Source organism: Equus asinus, chromosome 1, assembly GCF_041296235.1.
Source record: "Equus asinus isolate D_3611 breed Donkey chromosome 1, EquAss-T2T_v2, whole genome shotgun sequence".
Taxonomy (NCBI): Eukaryota; Metazoa; Chordata; class Mammalia; order Perissodactyla; family Equidae; genus Equus; species Equus asinus.
Window position 1 is genome coordinate 95,540,322 of NC_091790.1, and position 24,196 is coordinate 95,564,517.

General features: G+C 44.2%; 1 protein-coding gene across 4 annotated transcripts in view; it reads left to right on the forward strand.

The window, feature by feature from the left end:
• The window catches only part of GRB10 (growth factor receptor bound protein 10), a 203,865-nt gene that overhangs the window by 75,883 nt on the left and 103,786 nt on the right, over positions 1–24,196 (forward strand). For 3 of the 4 annotated variants that reach the window (XM_070497694.1, XM_070497794.1, XM_014828260.3), the window contains exon 4: positions 13,996–14,086. In XM_070497694.1, the coding sequence (XP_070353795.1) occupies positions 13,996–14,086 (91 nt within the window). Of the gene's footprint in view, positions 1–13,995; positions 14,087–24,196 lie in introns of those variants that run through there. The other variant, XM_070497829.1, reaches the window with a different exon arrangement.

A 24,196-nucleotide genomic window follows, 5' to 3' on the forward strand; every position in this document is an offset into this window, starting at 1 on the left:
TTATGGGAACAATTAGTCTTCTTGGAAACACTTTGATCCTCTTGAAGCTTGCTTTTAAACTTTGTTAGCTGGGCCTGGAATTGCTTTTAATCTAGACCTACTTTGCCCTCACTTGAGGCAAGACCCTTCTAAGGACTTGATTCAGTGTCCCATGGAGCTTTCCTTTCTGGCTGGAGGGAGCACAGACTTTGCCCTGCACTGTGAGCTCTGGAGATTGTTCTCCCTGCTTCTTGCCCGTGCTTCTTTCCCTGGCCTGTGGAGTTTCTTTACATGCATGCGTTAATCAATATTCAGCTAACAATTTGCAGGGCACCCTCTGCAGGTCTCCAGCACTCTCCTCTGTGCCCCGGCCTCCCTGGACTCTGAATTCTGTCTCCTTAGAAGGACCGCCAGACTCTGTGTGAGATCCCCTTCCTTGTGCTGCAGATTAGAGACTGTGCAGGCAGCGAGTGGGGCACTGGGAGGGCTCCCTGCATTTGCTTCCTCTCTCTCAGGAATACTGTCCTGTGCTGCCTGCTGGCAAACGTATGAAAAGTATTTCAAGTTTTTATTTAAGGGGAGGGGTACATCTAGTCCTTGATATCCCATCTTAACTGGAAGCACAGAAGTCCCTCATAATACTATTTTAACCATGGTTCTAGGAATAGATTATCCTCACAACATTTTTATGTAGTATACAGAATCAGCTTTGGAGCTGAAAAGAAATACAGAGATCATGTGGTCCAAAGACCTCACTATACAGATGAGGAAACACGCAAAGAGAATGAAGTTCTTTGCTCAGTCATAGAGTTTGTCACACCAGCAATTGATAAGCATTTGGCTCATGACACCACAAGCTTTTTCATACACGAAGATGCGATGAACAGCTTCTTGTGACCCACGCCAAGGTCAGGACCCAGCATGCCTCCCTGCTGCCAGGGCTGACCAGGTGTTGTCTTGTAGGGACAAGCAGCTCTTGGGCAAGAGGACTGAGTTTCTAGTGCTCGGGGATCCGTGCTGCTCGTTCACTTTTGTCTTGGCCACTTGCCTTGCACAAAGCTCTATGGAAGGTACCCCAAAGGAGCACCGCCTTGACTTGTCAGCCGTGTCCTTCAGCAAGCTTCTCTCTGCTCTTCCCTGCTCCATCTCACACCTAACCTGTGAAGAGCTATCATACCTGCTCCAGGTGCAGTGTGGGAACCCAGGCGGGATGCAGTGGGGACCCAGGCTGGCACTGTGGGCCAGACCCAGCTTACCTCATTCTGCCTCTGGACTCTTGGCCGCAGGCTGCCATTCGCCCTGGGCCCTCTGCTAGCCAGAGGGCACATCGAAATGAGGAAGAGCCACCACTGAGGATTACATCATATTAAACCCTGGGGCCTTTTCCTGCTCAACCAGGACAGTGAGAACCCTTTCCGAATTCTGAAATGATTGTTGAAAAAGTTCAAGGAAGAGGTCCCTCTCCTCATTAATTGGTAATTCTTCTAATTGGGGAAACAGAGTGTGGGGGTGCTGGCTACTCTGCTAGAAAGACAGCCCTGTCTCGGTTAATCCTTGTAACAGCCCGGCATGTGGTTTGGTGCCTGAGTTTGGATGTAGACATTTCACGGGGTGGTTGTGCTAAGAGAGAAAGTGAGAAGGCTCGAGCTGAAGCTGTCAGATTCACTTGACTGCAGTGGCTCTGTGCACTCCACTAGGGAGGTCTCAGGATTGTGATCCCCATTTTAGACGAGGGATTGTCATCACCTGGCTGGTATACCAGGGTTTGAACCAGTTCTCCCAGCTTCAAAGCTGTGCTCTGAGGGGCATGCCACTGCCTTTTGTTAATGATCGCTTTTAAATTTGGTCCTTTTTGTTTGAGGTCTCTGTAGCTGGGCGACCTGATTCCTTTTGCCTCTCAGGAGGGGTTCAGCCTGTGGGTGGCATTTTGGCCTCAGTGCATGCAGTCATCTTCTGTGACGGGGAGGGGTGGGGACAGAGAGGGAAGCCTGGGGTCACTTCCATTTTTCCAGAACTTGGAGTCGTGTTTGGCCAAAATCAGAACGCATTTTATTTCATTTGGAAGTTTGTTGTTTGTTTATCAGATTCTTCTCATACCCTGCATCACATTTTAACTGATCCTCTCACAGCACTTTAAAGGTTGTGATTGCCAGCATTGTTAACCGAGCAGTTAGAGGTTCTGTGTTGTCTCGTTTCCAGACTAAGTCACTGTAGAACTGATGGTCCGTAAAGGAGCTACTTACCTACTGTTCTAACAAGTTAACATTATATTAATACGTGTAGGTGTTTTGGTCTCTATTCATTTTCCTTTTCACAAGGGAAGGGTGTTCTAGAAAACAAATGGCATGGGTGGTGGAAAACGTGGGACTTCACATCCAAAGATCTGATGTCCTGCTTTGTCCTACTGTTGCCTACACACTTGTCAGGCTACTCCCATCGTCCTCTTGTAAGTGGGCCATCATAGTAACATCTCCCTGTGACGGGGTGGGGAGTGACCAATGATGGAGAGCGAAAGGCCACATCCTGTGTCTGGAGCAGATGTGCTGAACAAACGGGAGGCCTTTGTACTTCCTATGTCACGTCACCTATACAACTGTATTTGCTGTTCTGTTTTGCTGAATAGTGTGTGTTTGGGCAGTTGGGCAGAGCTCAGTGACCGGGTCATTCGGAAGGTGCTCACTGACCCTGACTCATTGGGTTCCTCCTGGGAAAGGAAGAGGGAGGGAGTCCCTGGCACTCTGACTCCCCCGACCTGGGCAAACGGCCGTGACGGGCAAGAACAAGTGGAGGGTGCCCAGCTGGAGGGTGCTCTTCCGAGAGGGCCTGAGAAAATCCCAGGGGCCTTTGCCTCCTGCATCTTGACCAGTCTCTGGAGAGTTAAGTAGATCCCATGAGACAACAAAATGCCCCTTACCAAATTTATTACAACTTTTAATTTTTGACAGAAACCACCAGTTGGGTTTAAAATCAGTAAGTTCAGAACTTTGGAAAAACTTCAACCATATGTGAAAGCAAGAATGGACAGTAGAGTTATTGGTGCAAGAAACATTGTGCTGTCATTTACTAAATGGAGTGTTTGTGACATCACATTTCTTATTAGTTAGAATTTCACTGACTTGAAATAGCTCCTTTTCTGAACCACAGTAATTATATCGGCAGGAATTCCCCACTTCTCACTAGAGTTCCTAAGACACAGACCAATTGTAAAATTGTAAAATTGTGAAATTGTTGGTGTTTCCTAACCTCTGACTTCCAGGCCCACCTCTCCGAGTGATAGCTGCCCCTTCTTGGCAGCAGATCCTGGTCTTTGTTATTAGTCATTTCTACCTAGTTCTGAATTTTAGTCAGTGTGGTACCCCTCCCAACAAGTTATATACATAATTAAAGACCTGGATGTAGTCAGAAGACCTTAAATACTGGAAGAGTTGACTTTTCCTTCGGGGACTGGAGAGGAGATGGCAGGGTTCTGGATCAGGGTTGAGTCAGGGAAGCAGAACACTGAGTGATGTGGAATAAGGGGTCGATTGGAGGGCCAGCCCTTAGCAGTCGTGGGGCTGCATTCACGGCAGGACCGCCTGGTGGCAGATGCGGTGCTCAGGCGAAGCAGGGAGCCTGAGAGCAAACCTGCCTTCTCTTGCCACCTCCACCTCCTTGCCTGTGAGTCTCTGGGCTCCTGAAGGATGGCCAGTTGTGACTCACAGCACTGTAGCAAAGACGTGCGGCCTCTTGTTCGGGCTTTGGGAATTTGTGAACTTCAATTTCTGTGTTTGCTCTGAGGTAGATTTGAAAATTCCGACATGAGCACCTCTCCGGGTTCTAGGAGAGGGTGAAGGCCTTGTGGGTGTGTGTCCGCTGAGTGTTCCCACTCTGGCAATAAGTGGGGGCAGGGTTGAGAAGGCCACTTTATCCTTTTGAAGTTGCGCTTTGTGGGGTTCATTTTTCAGTTAGCTACTATTTTCTTCATAAACATCTAATGGGTGAGTCCACATCCCGGGACTCCTTTAGGTGTGAAACTGGGCATCCAGCCTCCTTTTGGGGCCATGCTCCTTCCTGTATTTGCAATGCCTGCCCCTAGGGGCCAGTATCAGAACCTGTTCTGTCCGCTTCTACTTGTGATTGAACTCACTTCAGGAAAAGGAAAACTGAAAGGAAATCAGAAGAGATGTTAACTGAATTTCCATTATATGATCATATATGTATTTGGTTTGCTGTACCATCAGCTACTCACAAGTGGCCCTTTTCCTGATCCTCATGTTAAAATTGGTGATGGAGGAGGTGGAGATGGGGATCTTGGAGATGGTGGCGTTAGAGGTGATGGTGCAGGAGGTGGAGGTGGTGGAGGTGAGGGAGGAAGTGGAGGAGGAGGATGTGATGAAGGAGGTAGAGGTGGTGCATGAGGTGGAGGTGATGGTCGATGTGGTGGAGGAGGTAGATGTGAAGGAGGAGGTACAGATGGTGGAAGAGGTCAAGATGGTACATGAGGTGGAGCTAATGGAGGTGATGGTGGGGGAGGTGGATGTGGGGGAGGTGCTGAGGTGGTGGGAGGAGGTACAGTGGGTGGGAGGAGATGGTGGAGGTGATGGCAGAGGTGGTGGCAACAGCAGGATTAGTAGTGGTAGTAGTGAGAACAGCAGCTCACATTTCCTGAGCAATGCTGTACAGGGTTGATCACACTAACTCTTCCAAACTGTCCTCTGAGGCGACCCGCACACAGGGTGGTTTAGTGTCTTCCCCGAGGTTACTCAGCTACTCCTTTATAGAAGTTCTAGAGCTGGTGCTCTTCCCCGTTAGGCTGAACTGCCTCCTTGACGTGGGAATGCCAAATCAAAAGACGGGAGCAATATCGACTTGGCAAAGGCATTTTATTTTGGGAAAACCATTTGTCAAAATTGATAGGCTCTGGGCACGAGGTTTCTTTGTAGGGTGATGGAAATGTTCTAAATTTAGGTTGTGGTGATGGTTGTACAAATCTGTAATTATCTAACATTCGTTGGATTGCACCCTTAAAACAGATGAAATTTATGTTATGTAATTTGTATCTTGATATAGCTATTTAAAAAAATAAAAGATTGGTGGGCTTCCCCTCCCACTTGGATAACTGAAATGGATGTTTCTGTGTCCTACATTGCAGAATGCACTAACCCTGCCACACTTGGCATCTTACTATTTTGGAGAAAAGTGTTCTGTATTCTGATGAGAGGCCGTCCAGGTATTTTCATGTCAGAGTCGGCAGCCTATGTTATTATGATAGAACTGGAAAGCCTTGCCCTCGCTCCTTGATACGGAAGGCTGGTGTGGTGTGTTTTCTTTCTCTCATTGCAGGCTTTTGGAAACAGGTGAAGCCAAGTTTGTGATTTGGTTTTAGGGTCAGTTGGATGTAAATCTCTTGTACCTTGTGCTCTTGCATAGACATAAAGACTTGTATCTAAACAGACAGTGTCATGTTGGGCAAAAAATAGGTGCAGGTCATTTATTACGAGTGTTATTTCCATGGAGGGGTGCTAATTTTGCAGACCTTGTAACTGGCAAAATGGGGAGTACTGACGCTGCAGCTGTCCCCCAGTTCTCTGATGTTTTAGGAATTGGCACGATGGCTAGCCCAGTGACAGATTGGGCAGCCGCCCATATCTTGGCACAGGTGAGAACTCTTCCCAGTCAGCCCGCATGTGCTTCCCACACGTGCTTCCCACCCAGGGTTATTAGCTGTGGTGCCTGGGCCAGTCCCCTCCCGCCCTGTCTCCTCCTCTGTAAGAATGGGGTAATAACAGTACCTATTCAAGAGGGAATTTAAATGAGAATGCACTAAGGGTCTGGCACCTGCCTAAGCCCCAGGATTTGCAATAGAAGCCCTGCTGTATTTACATTCATTTTTAATAAAAGTTAGTAACTGGGGGGAGGGTAAATGAAATCTCTGTCACACCTGAGTGTGTGTGTTTCAAAGTTCTAGAGTAAGACATACATACAGTTGACAGCAGTGGGCATTGGACAGGGAAGGGAGCTTATAGCAGATTGTAGGGTGATGCATCCCCTTTGTAGAACTGCAAATAATACAGAACAGCAGAAAGTATCATCACTTATTCATTTGGGCTACAATCTCATAGATTAATGGATTTTCATTTTGATTCATTTTACAACTTAAACTGCATCTTGGGTGAAACAACAAAACTGAGGCAAATTGTGTTTCACGTGTTGACCTTCAGAAGCATTGGCTTGTAGTACACAGTTTCACTGGGCAGCAGGCTCCGGTGGGCAGGAAGGGGCTACCCGGTGTGAAGAGGCCTGGAGGAAGGCCCGGAGCTACCAGGACCTGGAGGGCGGGATCCCATGTCAGTATGTCTTTCTCTGCTGTGACAGTGGGATGTGCCAGGAAAGGGGGCTGGTGCTGAGAGAGCCCCTCTAGCTTTCTCATGGCCACCCCCTCAGGCAGGCATCCTGGACTGCCTGTTTCCCCCACCATTCTCACGCGTTGTTGGTTGGGTGGTTTTGTGTCCCTGTAGTATTTCAAGTCTATCCACAGTGAGATTTTAGCTTGTGGGTTTAGATGGAGCATTCTTGGTGGTCGAAGATATTTCGGATCCCCTCGTTCTGTTTTTGTGTGTTGCTCTTTGTTTATCTTAGCAGAGGTCTGAAGGGCGCCTTCTGTGCCTTTTCAGGTCCCTGAAAAGATGCGCACAGGGAAGGGCCAAGGACACAGCCCTGTGACACCCACTGGAGAGAGACTGTCTTACAGACTTCTTGTCCCTGTTGTTTAGCACCGTCAATACCTGCTGTTCACTGAACACCTGGCAGCTTTAGTCCCTGGGCAAGCCCTCATTTACATCATTTTAATTTAATCCTCATAAGCAACTTATGAAGCCGCCATTCTATCCCAAGGAAGCACAGAGCTGTAGGAAGTTGCCTAAAGTCACGCGACCAACTAGCAGGGAGGAAACTGGCATTCGACCCCAGAGTATGGCCTTTAGCTTTATGCTCCCGTTTGTTGCCTGGCAGATGCTGTGCTGACTGTTACACTTCTGTCTCATTGAATTCCACCAAATGCTCTCTGAGGTGAGCGTTGGTCCATTTTTCAGATAAGGAAACTGCCCAGTGGACAATCTCTGGTCTCCTGAGAGGTGTTCCTCTTGGGCATCTTGTACTGTTCGGCAGCCCGCTTAGGCAAGGATTAGATGCTCTCCTTGCACAGAAGGTGAGTGCCAGCTGGCGATGGGTGGAAATCTGCCTCTTGTCTTGTTTGCGCCCAGGTTGCACTGTGATGCTTTTCAGTGAAACACAGCTTGTCTTTCTGTGGGCTCTGGCAGGTTGGGGGTGTGCCCCGTGACAGCATTCACTCCATCACAGGGCCTTCACCCTCACCGCCTCACCAAGAAGCAGAGGCATCCCTGCCCCATTGGGGGTGAGGCTGGGCTCCGGCCTGGGGTCATGAGGACAGTCAGCGTGGACCGGTTGTCCAGAGGAGAAGGGGTGCCCACTGGTCTACTTGTCCTTCTTCGTACTTTGAATTAAAGCAGCAGATGAGGGAGTAAGAGACGATTTTCATCTTGGCTGTCCGAGAAAGCTCCAGAAGGAAGCGGCTTGGGCTAGGCCTTGAGGACCAGTGGATGCTATGTGTGGGGGCAGGGTAAAGAACAGTTCAGATAATGAGGGATCCACAGGCAGAGCAGGATGGGGAGGCACACAGGCTGTGACCTGTCCATTTGGTGTAGAGGAAAATCGGGCCAGGAAGGCGGCCCCTGGAATATTCCATGTAAGTGGATCAGCTAATGTGAGGAGCTCAGACTCAGCAGCACTCCCCATAGTTGGTACTGAGCAGGGCTGACGGGCCTGGGAGTCTGCATTTCTCGCAGATGAGGCTCCAGAAGCTGAGCTCATGCTGACACCTACTGAGCGGACAGGCAGGCGCTCGGGCCCTATGGCCGGGCCCACCCAGACCTCGGCTTGAGTCACTCTGTATATGTCATCTTTACTACCTTGGGTTCTTCGTCAGCAGAGCGAGGGAACTTATGCCACCTGCCTCCATCAGCAGAGGTCTCAGCATTGTGTAACAGCCGCTCCCAGGGCTGGAGGGGTCTGGAGAACCAAGCAGCTCTGTGCCCTATCCTGGGGCCAGCAAGAGGTCTGAAGGAGCAAGGCCAGTGCCATTCCTGCAACCCCTGGAGTGTAGCTCATGAAGGAACTTGCTACAGGAAAAGCACTGCCTGGTTGGGAAATTACTCCCTTATCTCACCCTCTCTTGTCTGTGCCTCATTGCTGAGCCCTGTGGGAGCCTGAGGACCAGGGTGCTGGCTGAGGCCACCCTGCAGGTTCAGCCCCCACCAGCTCGGAGGGCTTTGTGTGAGCTGAGTGAGATCTCGTAGCACAAGGTCACCCCTGTGGGGGGTGGCTCTTCTTCGTCATCTTTATGGAGGCGATGTTTCTGCCCCACTCCACTGGACACCCGCTTCTGATTTTGGGAGTATTTCTAAAGCCATGTGGATTTGGGGGTCCAGCACTAACTAGTGAAGTGAGCTGCACAGCTTTAGTTAAGGGGCTCAGTGTCCACTCTCCCAGGCTTCCACCTTCCCTAGAGGTAGACGGCTTAGTGATTAAGGGCTCTGGGTTAAAGAGGCTTTAGCTGCTTAGAGCCGCCTTCAGAGAAGAATCCTCGACTTCCCCTGCAGAGGATGAGGCTTTGTAGTACTGGCCCCAGACCACAGCGAGGCCACCCTGCGTCCTGACCCTAACCAGGAGGCTTACTAGCCTGGAACAGGAAACCCACCAGACGAACAAAACCTAGCTCTAAGAGGAGACCAAGCCAGCATAGTGGCGAGCCTTTTACTCTTGTCCCTGCACCTGGCAAAGTGCCACTGTTTTCCCTTGAAGAGTGGATAGAGGGGCTGGCCCAGTGGCACAGTGGTTAAGTTTGTGCTCTGCCTTGGACGCCTGGGGTTTGTGGGTTTGGATCCCCAGCACAGACCTAGCACTGCTCGTCAAGCCATGCTGTGGTGGCATCCCACATAAAATAGAGGAAGATTGGCACAGATGTTAGCTCAGGGATGATCTTCCTCAAGCAAAAGAGGAAGGTTGGCAGCAGATGTTAACTTAGGGCCAATCTTCCTCACCAAAAAAAAAAGTGGATGGGGTTTGCACTGGACCTTCTAGCCCTGTCAGAAGGTTTTTTTCGTATGCCATGGTGGTTAATTTCTCCCTGCTGCCTTTGTGTTTTGGCTTTATTTTACAAACCCCAACATTTTTCATACTGTTACATCTTTCTTTGCTTCTCGAGATAACAGAAGTCCTGTCTGAAGCTTCTATCTGTTGAATTTTTAAAAGTACATTTCCTTTTTGACCTGGAAGGTTTCAAATAAGCCGCTTACCCAGGTTTTGTTCCTACTGCTATACTTTGTCATCCAAACCTGTCAGATTTTCAACAGTTCTTTAGGTATAGAGTGGCCAGATAAAGTAGAGGAGGCCCAGTTAAATTCTGATAAACCACAACATTTCTTTTAGGAGAAGTCTCGTGCAATATTTGGGGCGTACTTACACCAAAAAAATTATTAGTTGTTTATCTGAAACTCAAGTTTCACTGGACATCCTGTGTTTTTATTTGCTATATCTGGTGACGCTGTTTAGACAAGGTTGCTTTAAATTAGATTTGGAAGTTACTTGTCTTCTAAATAGGTGTCTCAGTGGGGTCTGGCTTGCTTGTCACTGACAGGAGTTCTCAGGAAAGCGTGTGTGGAGTGGATGACTGGGTCTCGGACTCCAGTGTGCACGTGAAACACCCAGGGAGCTTGTTTATCTGTGGGGCCACTCCCACTCCCAGAGAGAAGGGCTGTGCCAGGTAGGCGTCCAGGAGGCTGGTCCCCTCACCCTTGAAATAGGTGGGGGAGCAGCTTCTCGGCTTATGCCCTCAATGTTTGTGTCGTCTGATTCCCATCAGATAATCCACTACCAATAGTCGTATTAGTAATGGGTAGTTATTACTCATTTATATATAAGTAAATATTCCAGATGAGTAGTTTTAATAATTTAAACAAACGTAGAAAGTATTCTGAAGTTTGATTGGAAGAAAATGACTGAGGAATTCATGTAAAAGAGGCAAGAACATATCCGCTGATGATAAGCATGTGGGCAAGCTGTGAGAATGGAAACTGTGGGGCGCTGGCCTGGGAGTGGGCAGATCTGCGGAGCCAATGATCAGATAGCTGAGAAGCAGACATGTCTGAGCAGGATTATAATGTGTGGTAAAATCATTCCAGATCAGGCCAAAGGGAAGACCGGGTGATCAGTTGTCTTGGGTGAACTGATCCACCATTCGGGTAAGGTCAATTTATAGTCTCACCTCTGACTGTCCACCAAAATAAATGTCAGATAGATGAAAATGTATGCATCAAGTAGGAAAAGAAATCAGAATAAAACATAAGTGGATGTTTTACAGTTTTCTTGATAGAGGGTGAAGGCAATTATGAAGTTTAAAATAACCACAAAGAAAAATTCAGTAAACTTGACTATATTGAATTTAACTTCTGAGAATTGAAAATATAATTAAATCTGAAGACAAATAAGGTGGGAAAAGTATTATCTACAAATATGACCCAACTTCATTTCTTACCACATGAAGAGCTCATCCTGGAAGAATTAAGAAACAAAGCAGTTTCCAGTGGGCCAAGGATGTCAGCAGGCTGCCATGCCGGGGTGCTCACCCAGCACCCACTTAGGCCCTGGACTTGTGCTTCACGTTGTAAATAAACCTTCCCAGCAGTCTCTACGGAGTCATTTAGCCCATTTTACAGATGAGCCAATTGACTCAGTGGGTCCAGATAACTGGCCCCAAGCCTTCAGCTCCTGAGTCGGGGCTGCTGTGGGTCATTCGCAGATGTGTTTGATTAGAATGCCCACGAGCTCTCAGGCACTAGTCTGGCTGGCCTGTTAAAGGATGGTCCAAAGGAAGAAAGAGAAGGGCTCATGAGCACATGAAGAAACTTCAGCCTCAGTATTTAAAATGTGCATGAAAACCACAGGCAAAGGCCACTGCGTATCTCTAGGATTGACAAGACAAGAATTCCAGAAAGTCAGCACTCACAGTGCTGGCCGCTTTGGACATTATGAAGACGGCTGTTTTGTCTGTTTCTGGGGGAAGGATAAACTGTGAACAGCAAATTGACAGGACCTGGACTCAAAGAAAAAACGCATGAGACGTTTGACCGAGTTGTGCTTCTAGGGATCCTAAGCGAATCATCAGAGACGGGGACAGGGTTTTAGGCACAAAGGTGTTTATTTGGTTGTTGTTTATGCTATCTAAAATTTGCAAACAACTGAAAATGTCTACTAGAGTTGTTTAGAATCTGAAAAAATGATATTTACCAAGGTTTAAAAAAAAACATCTTATACTGTTAATTAAGGGGGAAAAAGCAAAACACAAAATTGTTTACACCACGTGATTGCAGCAGTTTCTAGCTGTGCATAAGAAAGGTGCAAAGTCCACAAGCATGCTAAGTTACCCTACTGCCATAGGATTGAGGCTAGTTTTTATTTTATATTTGCTCTATATTTCCAAAAATTTATATAAGTAGTTTTAAAATTTGGAAAAGAAGGAAAAAATGCTTCTCTCAAATGGTGAAAAGCTGATGGGATGGAGAAACATTGGCTCCAGTGGAATTGCAGAAACTAGATGGGGTGACCCCAGATGGGGAGACTCTGCTGAGTTTGGGGGACTGGGAAGTGCCACCTTGTATGCTAACCTTGATAGCCCTGCTCCATCTTCAGCACCTCACTGGGGTTCTTGGTGGCATTCCTCTTGCCTCCCAGATACCGTGTCCTCCAAACCAATCCCTCTCCACTTTCCTAATCAAAACCTTACGTTTTTTTGTTTTTTTCCTCATGAAGGAGATTGGCCCTGAGCGAACATCTGTTCCCAGTCTTCCTTTTTTCTTCCTTTTTTTTTCCCCTCCCCAAAGCCCCAGGACATTGTTGTATATTCTAGTTGCAAGTCCTTCTGGTTCTTCTATGTGGGATGCTGCCACAGCATGGCTTGATGAGTGGAGTGTAGGTCTGCGCCCAGGATCTGAACCGGTGAACTCTGGGCCACCAAAGTGAAACACGTGAACTTAACCTCTACGCCACAGGGCTGACCCAAAACCTTACATTCTTAACAAACTCTGTGTTCACCAGTAGGGTACTGATTAAAGAAATCATGTCACATGTCCACTTAGTGGATGGAGTCTGCTGGAGCTGTGAAGGTGCTGATGGAGGTCATTTGTTGCCATAGGGAATTTCAGAAAGATATGTTAAAGTAAATAAGTCAAATGATTATGATTCCATTTTTTATCGGGATTATTTGTAGCCCCCATGTGATTCAAATATACCATCATGCTCTCCATAAATAATTCAAACATTGCGTACATATGCACACTGTGTATGCATTGTTTTTTCTCTGAAAGAACAGACCAAAAACTGAGAGGATAACATCCCTGGGTGAGAGATTCATTTTAATTTTCTTTTCTTTAGCACCTAGGTATTCATAATTAGCAAGTATTGCATCTATGATTAAAAAAGAAAAAGAAAGCTATTTTTCTCGAAGGGAGAGAACAGAGAGAGAGAAGCAAGTGAAAATACCTCCTGTACCTTAGGGCTTTCTTGTTTTCCCCAGATGCTCTGGAGGAAGGTGTGAATGCGGCCCGGCCTTCCCAGGTAGCGAGCATCTTCCTTCTTCTAAGTGGTCAGTGTAGGTGAGCCTGTGGACTCTCCCCAGCACTCCCGCTCTCTTCCCCTACTCCTGTGAGGGCCCTCAGCACAGCAGTGACAGACCCCCACCTGCAGGTGGGTTGGCGTCACACAGTAGAGTTGTCACCCTTCTCTGTCTACACGTGAGCAGGTGAAGGCTCTGCACAGAGAAACCACTTGATGAGGAAGATTCAGGTGATAAAGCACCTTGTCAAAATAAACGTGTAGGTTTGAGTTTCTTGGGCAGCATGGGTACGTGGGCTCTGGAGCCCAACTGCCTGGGTTCTCCTCCCAGGGCTGCCTCTTACTGACTGGGTGATAGTGGTGGGGACATAACCTTCCTGTGCCTGTGTCCTCATCTGTGAAATGGGAGTCCAGCTGGCAGAGTCAGCTCTGTGCGCATGTTGGCTAGTGCCTGCACACATGGAATATTCCACCTGTGGCCGTGTGCAGTACCAGGAGGTTCCTATGCTGAGCTGGAGATAAGGTGGCTGAAGGTAACTATGGTATTTGGGCCAATGTATTATTGTTATTAATAGCAGGTTTTCCTTGCAGATCATATACTTTTGGCACTGTTCTAAAACTTTTCTATTTACAGAGGTAATACATGTGCATTCTAAAAGTTTCAAAGATTTCTTGAATCTGTAAGAGAAGTTTGACATCTTTCTACCCCAAGTAACTGCTAATATTTTGTTATAAGCTTGTAAATATTAAAGGGTCCATTTTCCTATCCCACATTTTAATATATCTTTCATTGGCTTGATTATATCCCATGAAATATCTTTCTAGAAGTGTGGGCTTGGTCATAATGTTGCTGTTTTAATTTTTGCATAAAATCTTTTTCCTCATCCTGATGTCTAAAAACTGCCACTGAACTCCTTATGCTTTGTGGAGGGGCCAATTATGAAACAGTCTCTGGATGTTTCTGTACCAGGTGACAGACCGCCTAGGGCTTGATTACCAGTAATTGTTACAGAAAATGCATGTGCTCCATGGAATGCTAGTTATTTATATTCCTTGCTTAAACCCAGCAGTTGACAGTAATTCTTTTTGAATTGCTGTTCAGGGAAAGCGGTTTAAGCCAAAAACAGGAGTTAAGTTTTCTTCTTACTCCCTTGCCAGGCAGGTTACACCTCTTCATGGTTAACTTCCCTTTTACAGCATATCTTAAACAACTGTCATTTAAAACAAAAAAAAAGGAAATAAATGGAAAAGAAGTAAGAAATGAGGGAAGAAAGGAACTGCTAGGGATGGTGGATGTCGACCAGGTGGCGTGCTTCTCTGACAGAGCCTTTCTGCTCCTGTCCTCTCCAGGAGCAGGCGGAGCAGACCCCTCCTCACAGTCCTCGAGAGCTGGCAGGACCTGGCTTCCCCACACAGTCTGACCGGCTCGCAAATCACCAAGGTAAGGAGTGACAAAAACACAGAGGCCATTGCTCGCAGCGACAGCTTTGTGTCAATGCTGAGGCTTTGAATTCCAAGACACTGTTCTTGGTACTAATGTAAGAATGTTCTGACCTTCGTTCTTCTCCCCTTTAAGGAAAATAATTTCTAAAAAAGAGAAAAATACTTGGTTTAATATCTTCACCTATTTCCTTTCTATGAACCGACTTCAGTGAGCAAAACGTCAAAATCAATTCATGTGAGTTATCCTGGGAGTCAGCTTAAAGGCACTTTGATGTTGCATATTGAGGGCTTCTCCACGGTGAAATCCTCTTGATTCTGGCATTTTAATATTTACACTTAAGAGCATTTTACATGTATGTATTCTTGGTATTTCTCTGCCTTTCTATGATTCCTTCTATTTCTTCTAGTTAATTTCTGATAGGGTCATAGTAGGAACGAAAGGAAGGATTCTAAAAGGATGCAAGAGTTAGCAAATTAGGTCTAATAAATGCAAGCTTGAGTACAGGATGGGAGCCTAGAAAGGGAGCCAGTCTGATGGTGAGAGGGAACAGGAAGAATGTGCGTGGCTGGCCTTCTGGATTATTCAGGAGTTTAAGTATAAGAAATGGAAGAACTTAGAGCTGGAAGGAATTAGAATAATCGGATTTTTTAAATTGCGTAATGAGAAAGAGGATGAAATTTGGCAAAAATAAAAGCTAGGAGCTGACCATGAAGTCAAAGAACTTTTTTCCACATATTAGGAGATTTGTAAAAACAGGATTTTCTGTGTCAAGCATAATTTCAGGTTCATCTTTTAGAAAACTTTCAAATGAAATGATGCAAGGAAAAGAGTACAATTTGTTGATAATTTGGCTCTGAAACAGGAAAATTTAAATGCATTTCATTGCTTACAAATGGTCTCATTTAAACTGAATAATCCAAGTCTTGGTATTAAGGTTCATATAAAAATTTATGTTAATATTTTAATCAGAAAATTAGAAAAATATTACACTGAAAGGACTTTTTAAAGCTTATCTCTTATCTTGCACCTTTAAGTTGTATGTTCAGATATCCCATAGATATCACAGGTGGTGGCACCGTGAGGGGAGTCAGCTGGCGCCGTGAAGGTAAATTTGTGACACAGAAGGTAGACTGGGCTTCGTGTGGAAGAGAGCTAATCTCTTTCCTGGGCAGGAGTCACACAGCAGGCAGTGAAGCTGGGCGTCTGACTGTCCCCGCGCCTGAAGCAGGGCTTCAAGGAATGAATGAACATGTCTGTGTTGAAGTCAACTTCTGCTCAGTGACCCAGGGAGTTCGTACTTGTAAGCACAGCCAAGATGCTGGCCACCCTTCCTTGCAACCTTCAATAATTCTACACACAGAGCATATAAAACAGGAAAACCAGAAGGACTCAGCCTAGCTCAGAAACAGGATAGACATTTCCACAGAGCAGTGAGCAGTGCCAACGCTGGTGCCTGTGGTTACAAGTCTAAAAGCAGCACCAATGGTGGAGGTCAGGTCCTAGGCCACGGTAAGGGCCAGGCTCAGCGCATCTAACCAGGAGCTGAAGTGGGGCTCTTCTGCTCCTGAAAGACCCTGAACCCATGGCCAGCCAGCAGGCACAGCAGTGCAGCCAGGGCCGACCCATATAGCCTCACGGGTGCAGCGACCTGTATCCTTCCCTGAGCAGCCCTCCACCACCACACGGGGAGGGGTAAGCAGGAAGGATGGCAGAACAGAAGAACAGAGCACAACCCACCTCAAATGAGTCCGCACATCCACGGTCCAAGCACATGAAGCAATCTCCTACTAAGTACAGCTAAGAGAGTCATCTGATCCCCAGTTTACATACGCAGTAGCTGTAAGTCTGACAAAGGCTTTGAAATAAGTGAGTTTGTAATGCTGAGGGAGATGAAAGAAAGAACAATACCCAGAAAAGAGGACAAGAAACTATGAAATACAACGAGAAGAAATGAAGCAAGAGCAGGTGGGTGCGAGAAAGAGTGCCCTAGAAATCTTGGAAATGAAATATATAGTTACTGGCATTTTAGAAAATGCTGGATTCGATCTAAAGAGAATTAACGAGCTGGAGTCTTCTTGCCGCAGCACAGAGAGACATGGAAAAACATGAACGGCCATTGGGTGTTCAGTCTTGAGGAGAGGAGATGGAGGGAATGGTAGAGGGCAAAATTTGAAGAGATGCTACCTGAGAATTGGCCAGAATTGAAGAGAGAGCCAGTCCCCAAACTGTCCTCAAAGATTAAAAGGAAAAATGAAGATTAATCAACCTCTAAAAGGAGTTAGCACTACTCCAGAAAATGGAAGACAAAGAGAAAACCTGAAGGGAAAAAACAGATTTCCCAGCACAGGCATGGCCATTGGACTGACAGCCGACTCGGGCACAGTAAATGCCAGAATGTGATGTGGGTTGTTTCCAGAGTGCTGAGGGAAAAGGAACGGTCCATCTAGAACTTTGTACCAACATTTAGTGAAAGTAAAATGAAGCTTTGTCAGACAAAGATTGAGAAAATATGTTCGTGGCAATCCTCACTAAAAGAATTATTAACTAAATATTGTCCTTCAGGAAGAGCTGTGAATGTGGACAAAAGCATGGAGTGTAAGAAGCAATAACATGCAGAAAGGGATACAGTGTCGTAAATTTAGTTCCTTATGGATTGTTAAAATAAGGGTAAACTCAAACTTCTGATAATAAGACGTTGGGAATGTGTATGTATCTGAGTGAGGGTTGTTCAGTGAATGGTTAAAGCATAATAAGACCCCAGTTAGGAGAAGTAAAATGTAAAATAGCTTGAAGCTACATTAGAAGAAAATAGTTATGTATTTTAAAATACTGGGCACAACTAAATGTTGACTCTAATTCCTATAAGGATCTATAGTGTCTAACCTAGCAGAAAAAGATACTAGGGAATATGTATTTAATAAAAACAACAAACATTAAGCAGAAAAGGAAGATAAATAAGATATGAAAAAAAAGATGTCAGAAAATACAAGATAAGATGGTAGGCGCAATTCCAAGACTGTCTGTAACAGTCTTAACAGGCTCAAATCAGTAGACACACCTAGAACCCTGCACGTAACAGACAGGCTCTGCATTCTCTTCTGACATCTGTGTAGCTCTTTAAAAAGTTGACCATATATGGCGAGTTGCTCTAAGTTTTAAGCAATCTATCTCCTGCAAGCCACGGTCTCTGACCTATTGTGATTAAATCAGACGTCAACAGAAAAACCTCAAAACAAAACACATAAACATGTTATGTGGAAACGTTAAAACACACCCTTACTTCGCTCATGCGTTAAAGAGGAAATCACAACGAAAATATCAGTTATTTAGAACTGAATGAGAAATGAATGTACTGCAGGTTGAGAGTTGTGTAATGCTGCTAAAATAGCATTGAAGACTCAATTTCTGAGATTTAAAGGGAAGAAAAATTGACATAAGAAGAACGAAATTGAATAGCTCTCAGCAATGTAGAAGGATGTAATTACAAAAGTTGAGATCAGAAATTATTGACATGATAAAGTATGAGCCAGTCTTGGGCGAAAGCTACCGTAACTGCAAACCTCTAGCACACTCAGGAGGACAAAAGGCGCGCTGGAAATCCCCAGGAAGAGCGTATCACAGAGTTACAAGAAAGAAAACAAGAAAACCGTGAACAACTTTATGACAATAAATATGAAAATATGAGGGAAATGGATAATATGTTGCAAAAATATGAAAAAAATTTCAACATCAAATGCTGTTGAGGATTTGGAGCAACAGGAACTGCTGTCATACTTTGCTGGTGGCAATGCAAAATGGTGCAGCCACTTTGGAAAATAGTTTGGCAGCTTCTTGCAAAACTAAACTTACTGTTACCATACAATACAGCAATCGTGCTCCTCGGTATTTACCCAGAGGAGTTGAAAACTTATGTTCACGCAAAAACCAGCACGTCGATGTTTATAGTAGCTTTATTCATCATTGCCAAAATTTGGAAGCCACCAAGATGTCCTTTAGTAGGGGAATGGACAAATAAACTGTGGTAGATCCAGACAGTGGACTGTTATTCAGTGCTAAGAAGACATGAACTATCAAGACATGAAAAGACATAGAAGAACCTTAAATGCATATTATTAAGTGAAAGAAGTCAATCTGAAAAGGCTACATACTGTGTGGTTCCAACTATGTGACATTCTGGAAATGGCAAAACTATGGAGACAGTAAAAAAGTCAGTGGTTGACAGGGGTGATGGTGGGGAAAGACGACTAGGCAGAGCAGAGAGCGTTTTAGGGCAGTGAAAATACTGTGTATGATATTATAATGATGGCTGTAATGATAGATGTATTTGTCCAAACCCATAGAATGTACAACACCCATGAACCCTAAGGTAAACTGGACTTTAGGTAATTATGATGTGTTGATGTATCATTCTAGTGAGTGATGTTAATAATGGGAGAGGCTGTGCATGTGTACAGGCAAGGGGTATATGGGAAATCTCCATACCCCCTTCTCAATTTGGTTGTAAATCTTCCCTTCTAAAAAATTAAAGTCTTTAAAAAAAAAAAAACAGACCCATCTGAAAGAAGAAATAACCTAAAGACTACCTAAGAAAACCAAGAATATTTCTTGTGCAATGTGAATTAAATATTATGACATGATGGAGGGTAGAGCTCTGTGAGCTAAGTATAGACAGCATTCAAAAGTTTCAGGTAGAGAATTCTGAAGAAATAAAAAAGAATAGTTGAAAGAGAAAAACAAAACAAAATTCACCCTTGGAGAAATATAAGATCTTTGTTTAAATAACTCTGGAAGAAATGGAGTCAGTAGTCAGTACCACCCCCCTCAAAATTACTGAGGAAGTTTTGCAGATGAGTGTCATGCAAACTTCAAGGAACAAATACTTTCTCTCTTTATACAAACAGTTGGAGAGGTGAGGACAAGAACTCTCCCACTCAATTTATAATGTTTGTGTAGCTTTGAAAGAGATCCAAGCTATGAGCCAATATCACATGTTAACATAGAACTAAAAAGTCTGAGAAAAACATTAATTAATCATATTTAGCACTTTATCCTAAATAAAACATAAAACAAACAAATGTTATGACCTAGTTGGATTTATTATAATAGGCAAGGACGCTTTACCATCATTAGTCTATGAACACATCCAACATATTAAAAGATGAAAGGAAAAGACATGATCATCTCACCAGAGAAAAGAAGAATGTTTAATGCAATTCAGCGCATATATGATACAAAACAAACAATAACAACAAAACTCTTACTAAACCAGTACTGAAAAGAAACCTCCCTAACCTGTTTTAAGTGTCTTTGTCAAAAACGTATAGCATCCGCCACACATAGTGGAGAAACATTAGAGTCATGTCCATGAAAATCAGAAATCATGCGAGAATGCCCCCTGTCACTAGAGGTCTTTGCCAGTGTAATAAGACAAGCAAACAAAGAAACAGAAATGCAGACACTGAAAGGAAGAAATGAAATCTATGCCTGTTGGCACATGATGTGATTATCCAAATAGAAAATCCACACAGATATACAGAAAGACTTTTTAAGTAAATGTGTTCTTTAAGCCGGCTGGCCAATCTAATATGAGATCAACATAAAGAATTTAATAGGAGTATTGTACAGTAGAAAATTATCAGGAAATTATAATGTGAACAGAAATCCCACTCACAAGAATAACAAAAATTATGAGGTATCTAGGAGTAAATTCAACCAGATTATCAGCGTTATAGGATGTTGCTAACGAATATAAAAAAGACCTAAATAAACGGAGAGCTGTCCTGTGATCATGAGTCAGAAGACTTAGTGAAGATGTCACATCCTCCCAAATGTATTTTTAAATTTAATGCAGGTACAATCAAATTTCTAAGAGTTTTGGCGTGACTTGACACATGGGTCCTAGCTTTAATATGGAGGGGTGAAACTCAGTAACAGCCGAGACAAATTTGAAGAACAGCGCGTATGGAGGGGTGATGTGCACGTTCAGAGAGCAAGCCTTCTTATGGGGCTGTCACAGTTAAGAAAGCGTGTTACTGATTCAAGGACAGACAAATAGACCAAAGGACGAGAGTAGACATCCTGTAAAGAGACCTAGATAAACTCACTTGAGCAGAGAGAAGTCACGGCAGAGCACTGAGGACACACGCCTGTGACTGTCCCCATGTGGTGGGGGTACGGCCAGATCCCTACTGCATTCTATCCACAATCCTCAGTTTCAGGTCAACGAAGTCACTGAAAGTGAAAAACAGAATGTTTTATTTATTTGAATAACAAGAATTAATGAGTAGTGAGAATCTTTATGCCCTCAGGCTAAGAAAGAATCTCCTAAATAAGACTCACTGCAACCATAGGGAAACAGGAAATTTGAGTACACGGCAAATATAAATTTCTATACAAACGTAACAGACAGCATTAAAAATGCTAAAAGGCACACCTCGGCCTGGGAAAAATATCTTCAATGCGTATGACATGCAAAATATTAGTGTCTTCAGTTTATAAAAAAATAAAATAAATCCTATAAATAAGAGAAACAATCAGATAGAAAAACCGGCAAAATGCATGAGCAGGCAATTTGCAAAAAAAGAAAGTATGCTGTGCTTGTGTCTGATTCTGGACTCTCATTTCAACATGAAAAATGTGGAAGCTGACACTCTGAGGTCTGTGATATGGAGCAGAAGGCACCAGTCGCTCTCCAGTGTGTCCGAGTGCTGCGTGTCCATCTTCCCTTTTGGCGTCCTCACTGCCCTGTGCGTCTGTAGTGAGTGGGCTCTGGGTTTGCAGTGCAGTGCAGAGGCCTGTGCCCTCCCAGGGTGGCCCTGCCACTCTCCCAGGCAGAGTCTGCACAGCCTGCAGGACCTGCAGCTCACCCTGTGGGTGCCTCCTCCCTGCGTCTCTGGGCTTTCCCTGCCGCCTCTGTGCCTGACACAAAGTTCAACACTCAGTTCTTCCTAACAAGATGACTTGGGATGCATGACAGAATTTGACGAAGATATAGTGCTGTTCTTTCTTCTTCCTTAATTTTCAAGATGTCCTCAGATGCTCTGATTATAGGCCTTCGGTTCGCATAATATGTTTGATCTAGAGTTGGCTGGTTCTTTGCAAGGGACCTGATGGTTAGAAGAAAAGATTTGCTGTGACTTTCCTTGACCTGTTCCTTCTCTGTGCCAAAGAGGATTTAATGCTCTCGTTTTTATTAGCTGGTTTCTAATGTAAGCAGCTTATTTTTGTGTGACAGTTGCTAAAAATGCCTCACACATTTCCTAGCAGCGCACTGCAGGAAGGGGATGCACTTTCCTTGGAAAGAGGGTGGTTTTGTAATAACTGGAATTACTCTTGACAGTTTTTAAAAATATTGTTTTATTGTGGTAAAATACACATAACATAAAATTTACAATTTAACCGTTTGTAAAGGTACAATTCAGTGGCATTCATTATCTTTACAGTGTTGTGCAGTTATTGCCACTATCTATTTTAAAAACTTTATCACTCCAAACAGAAACTCTGTACCCATTAAGCAATAATTCCCCCAGCTCTTGGTAACCTCTGTTCTAGTCTCTGTCTCTATGAATTTGCCTGTTGTAGTTGCCTAATGTAAATGGAATCATACAATATTTGTCCTTCTGTATCTGTTTTATTTCACTTAGCATGATGTTTTCAGGGTTCATCCTGGTTGCAGCGTGTATCAGAATTTCGTTCCTTTTATGGCTGAATCGTATTTGATTGTACATAGATTTTGTACTACATTTTGTTTATCCATTCACCCATCAGTGTACTCTTGGTTTGCTTCCCCCTCTTGGCTATGGTGAATAAAGCTGCAATGATCATTAGAGTACAAACATCTGTTTGAGTCCCTGCTTTCACTTCCTTTGGGGATATGCTTAGGAGTGGAATTGCTTAATCATATGGTAATTCCATGTTTAGCTTTTTCTTGACAATATTTTTGAGATTTTGAAGTTTCAGAGAATTGTGATTTTTCAGAGTTTGGCTTTTTCTCATTTTAAACAAATTGTTTTGGGTGGTTATTATTGTCATCACTGAAGCTGAGCTGTGCCACCATGTCTCTTACTAGACCACAGTTTAGCAAAGATATCCCAAGGAGCTGAGAGGTTTCAAGTCCACTTGTGAAGGTCACTAGAGTCGTCCGTGTGTGTATTTCATCCTGACTGTATTCCATTTGGAGACAGGGCTGTGTGTGCATCACAGGGAAGCCTCCTGAAATGTCTTCAGAATGTGCCTGTGACCCCTGGAGTTGTAAATCCAGGGATCCGCTGGCTCAGATGGAGGCACCCAACTCCAGCGCTTGGCTCCCTGAATCGAGGGATGGCTTCTAGGCGCTGACCTTAGACAGTCCTGTCAAACCTGTCCCAGCTCTTTCCTGCTTTAGTTTCTTCTCTTGATTTTCTTTAAACCAAATTTTTCGTTGTTAGCATGCAGTTCTAAAGTGCAGAACTATGTTTTGTGGGATGCTTTTCTTTCTACAAACAGTGTAAGTGAAGAAAGAAAGATGTGGAATGGGACTATTTCAGAATCCCCAATATCTCATTGGATAATCTGTTTACCAAATGGAAAAGCCCAAAATTAGAAAACAATGTTAGATAACAGACAAGATGAAACAGATCAAGAAAGAGTGTTCTGTTTTGGTTCCTCCCCGTGAGGGAGCCATTCTGAATGTCATGAGATGGGGGGTGGCCAGGCTTTGGGCTGGCTGTTTTCCTGTCTCTTGTCTCCTCCCACGAGGCCCTGTGACAGTGGGCAAGTTAGTAACCACTGCACAGTTTAGAGTCTTCATTTGTATGTACCCATCTTGCATAATTACTGTGAAAAATCGTAGTAATGGTGATGATAACTTGGAGTCCTGTGCTAAAACCTCCTGCATGTCTTACAATGTTTCACTTAATCATCAGAGCTACAGATAGGGAAAGTGAGGCAGAGAGGTTTAGTAACGTACCAGGAAGTCACAGAGAGGTTACACAGTGGGAAAATGAGAATCAAAGCCAAGTCCATCCAACTTCACATTTTGAGATAATTTAGGGGAAACATCTAGCATGTGCCTATACACATAAGCTACCCTGTAAGAGTTAGTTCATGTGTCATGTTTTCCTCTTTTCCCCTGCGATCACTCATTTCTTGAAGGTAAGAAACTGCGTCTTATTTATCTTGAAAGTTCTGCTATAGTTGCTTATCCATAGTTGTATTTAGTAGATAATTGTTTAACGAATTCTTGAACTCGTGTGCCATAAATACACTTGTAGGTTCTAGAAAGGCCCTTAATTCCTGCCTCTACCCTCGGTGTGGGAGGTACTGGTAATTCCAGCCAAGCAAAGATGAAGACCAATTGACAAAGACCTTCCCTTCCTATGGTACCATTTACGAGGTGTCAGATATGGGTAAGGGATGATAAATGAGAGAATACGAGAGTCAACCAAGAAGACAGTGTGGCTCCTACTGACTGTTGCTTTGGAACCAAGCTTGCATCGTGGTTGTATGTACACACACACACACACACTCACACTCACAAGGTGACTTTTATTTTCTTAGTCTCATTTCCTCATAGTGAAATTATGCTGTCTTTCAGAGATGATGTTCTTTTTCTGAAATGCTCAGCAAAATTTTGAATGGTAACGTATTGGCCTCTGGTTGGATATTGATGCCAAAGTTGATTATAATTTTGATTTCTTTTATCTCCCTCAGCCCCCAGGCCTAAACACCTTTTATTAGGGTTGAGATGCAGAAAGGCTAGGAGAAAAGTCGTCTGTAATCCTCTGCCCACAAAGTAACTAATGCCCACATTCTTTCTGCTTTATGGAATACGAAGCACATTTGTGCCATACCTAGTAATTGCATTTGCCCGTGTCATTAGTGATTATTCTGCAACACCAGTTTAAATGATAATAATATAGTCCGTTGAAAGATATGTCAGAATTTCCTGCCCTGTCCTCTATTTCTTACGTATTTAGGTGACTTTCCTGTTAGAAAAACAGGTTCTTAACCCATTAAGAACTTGTGCTTTATATTTTAACCAATTGAACCCACCTAAGCGTCCTATGGGTTGACGGCTGTTATTATCCCATATTTATAGTGGAGGAAACTGAGGCACCAAGGTTAGAA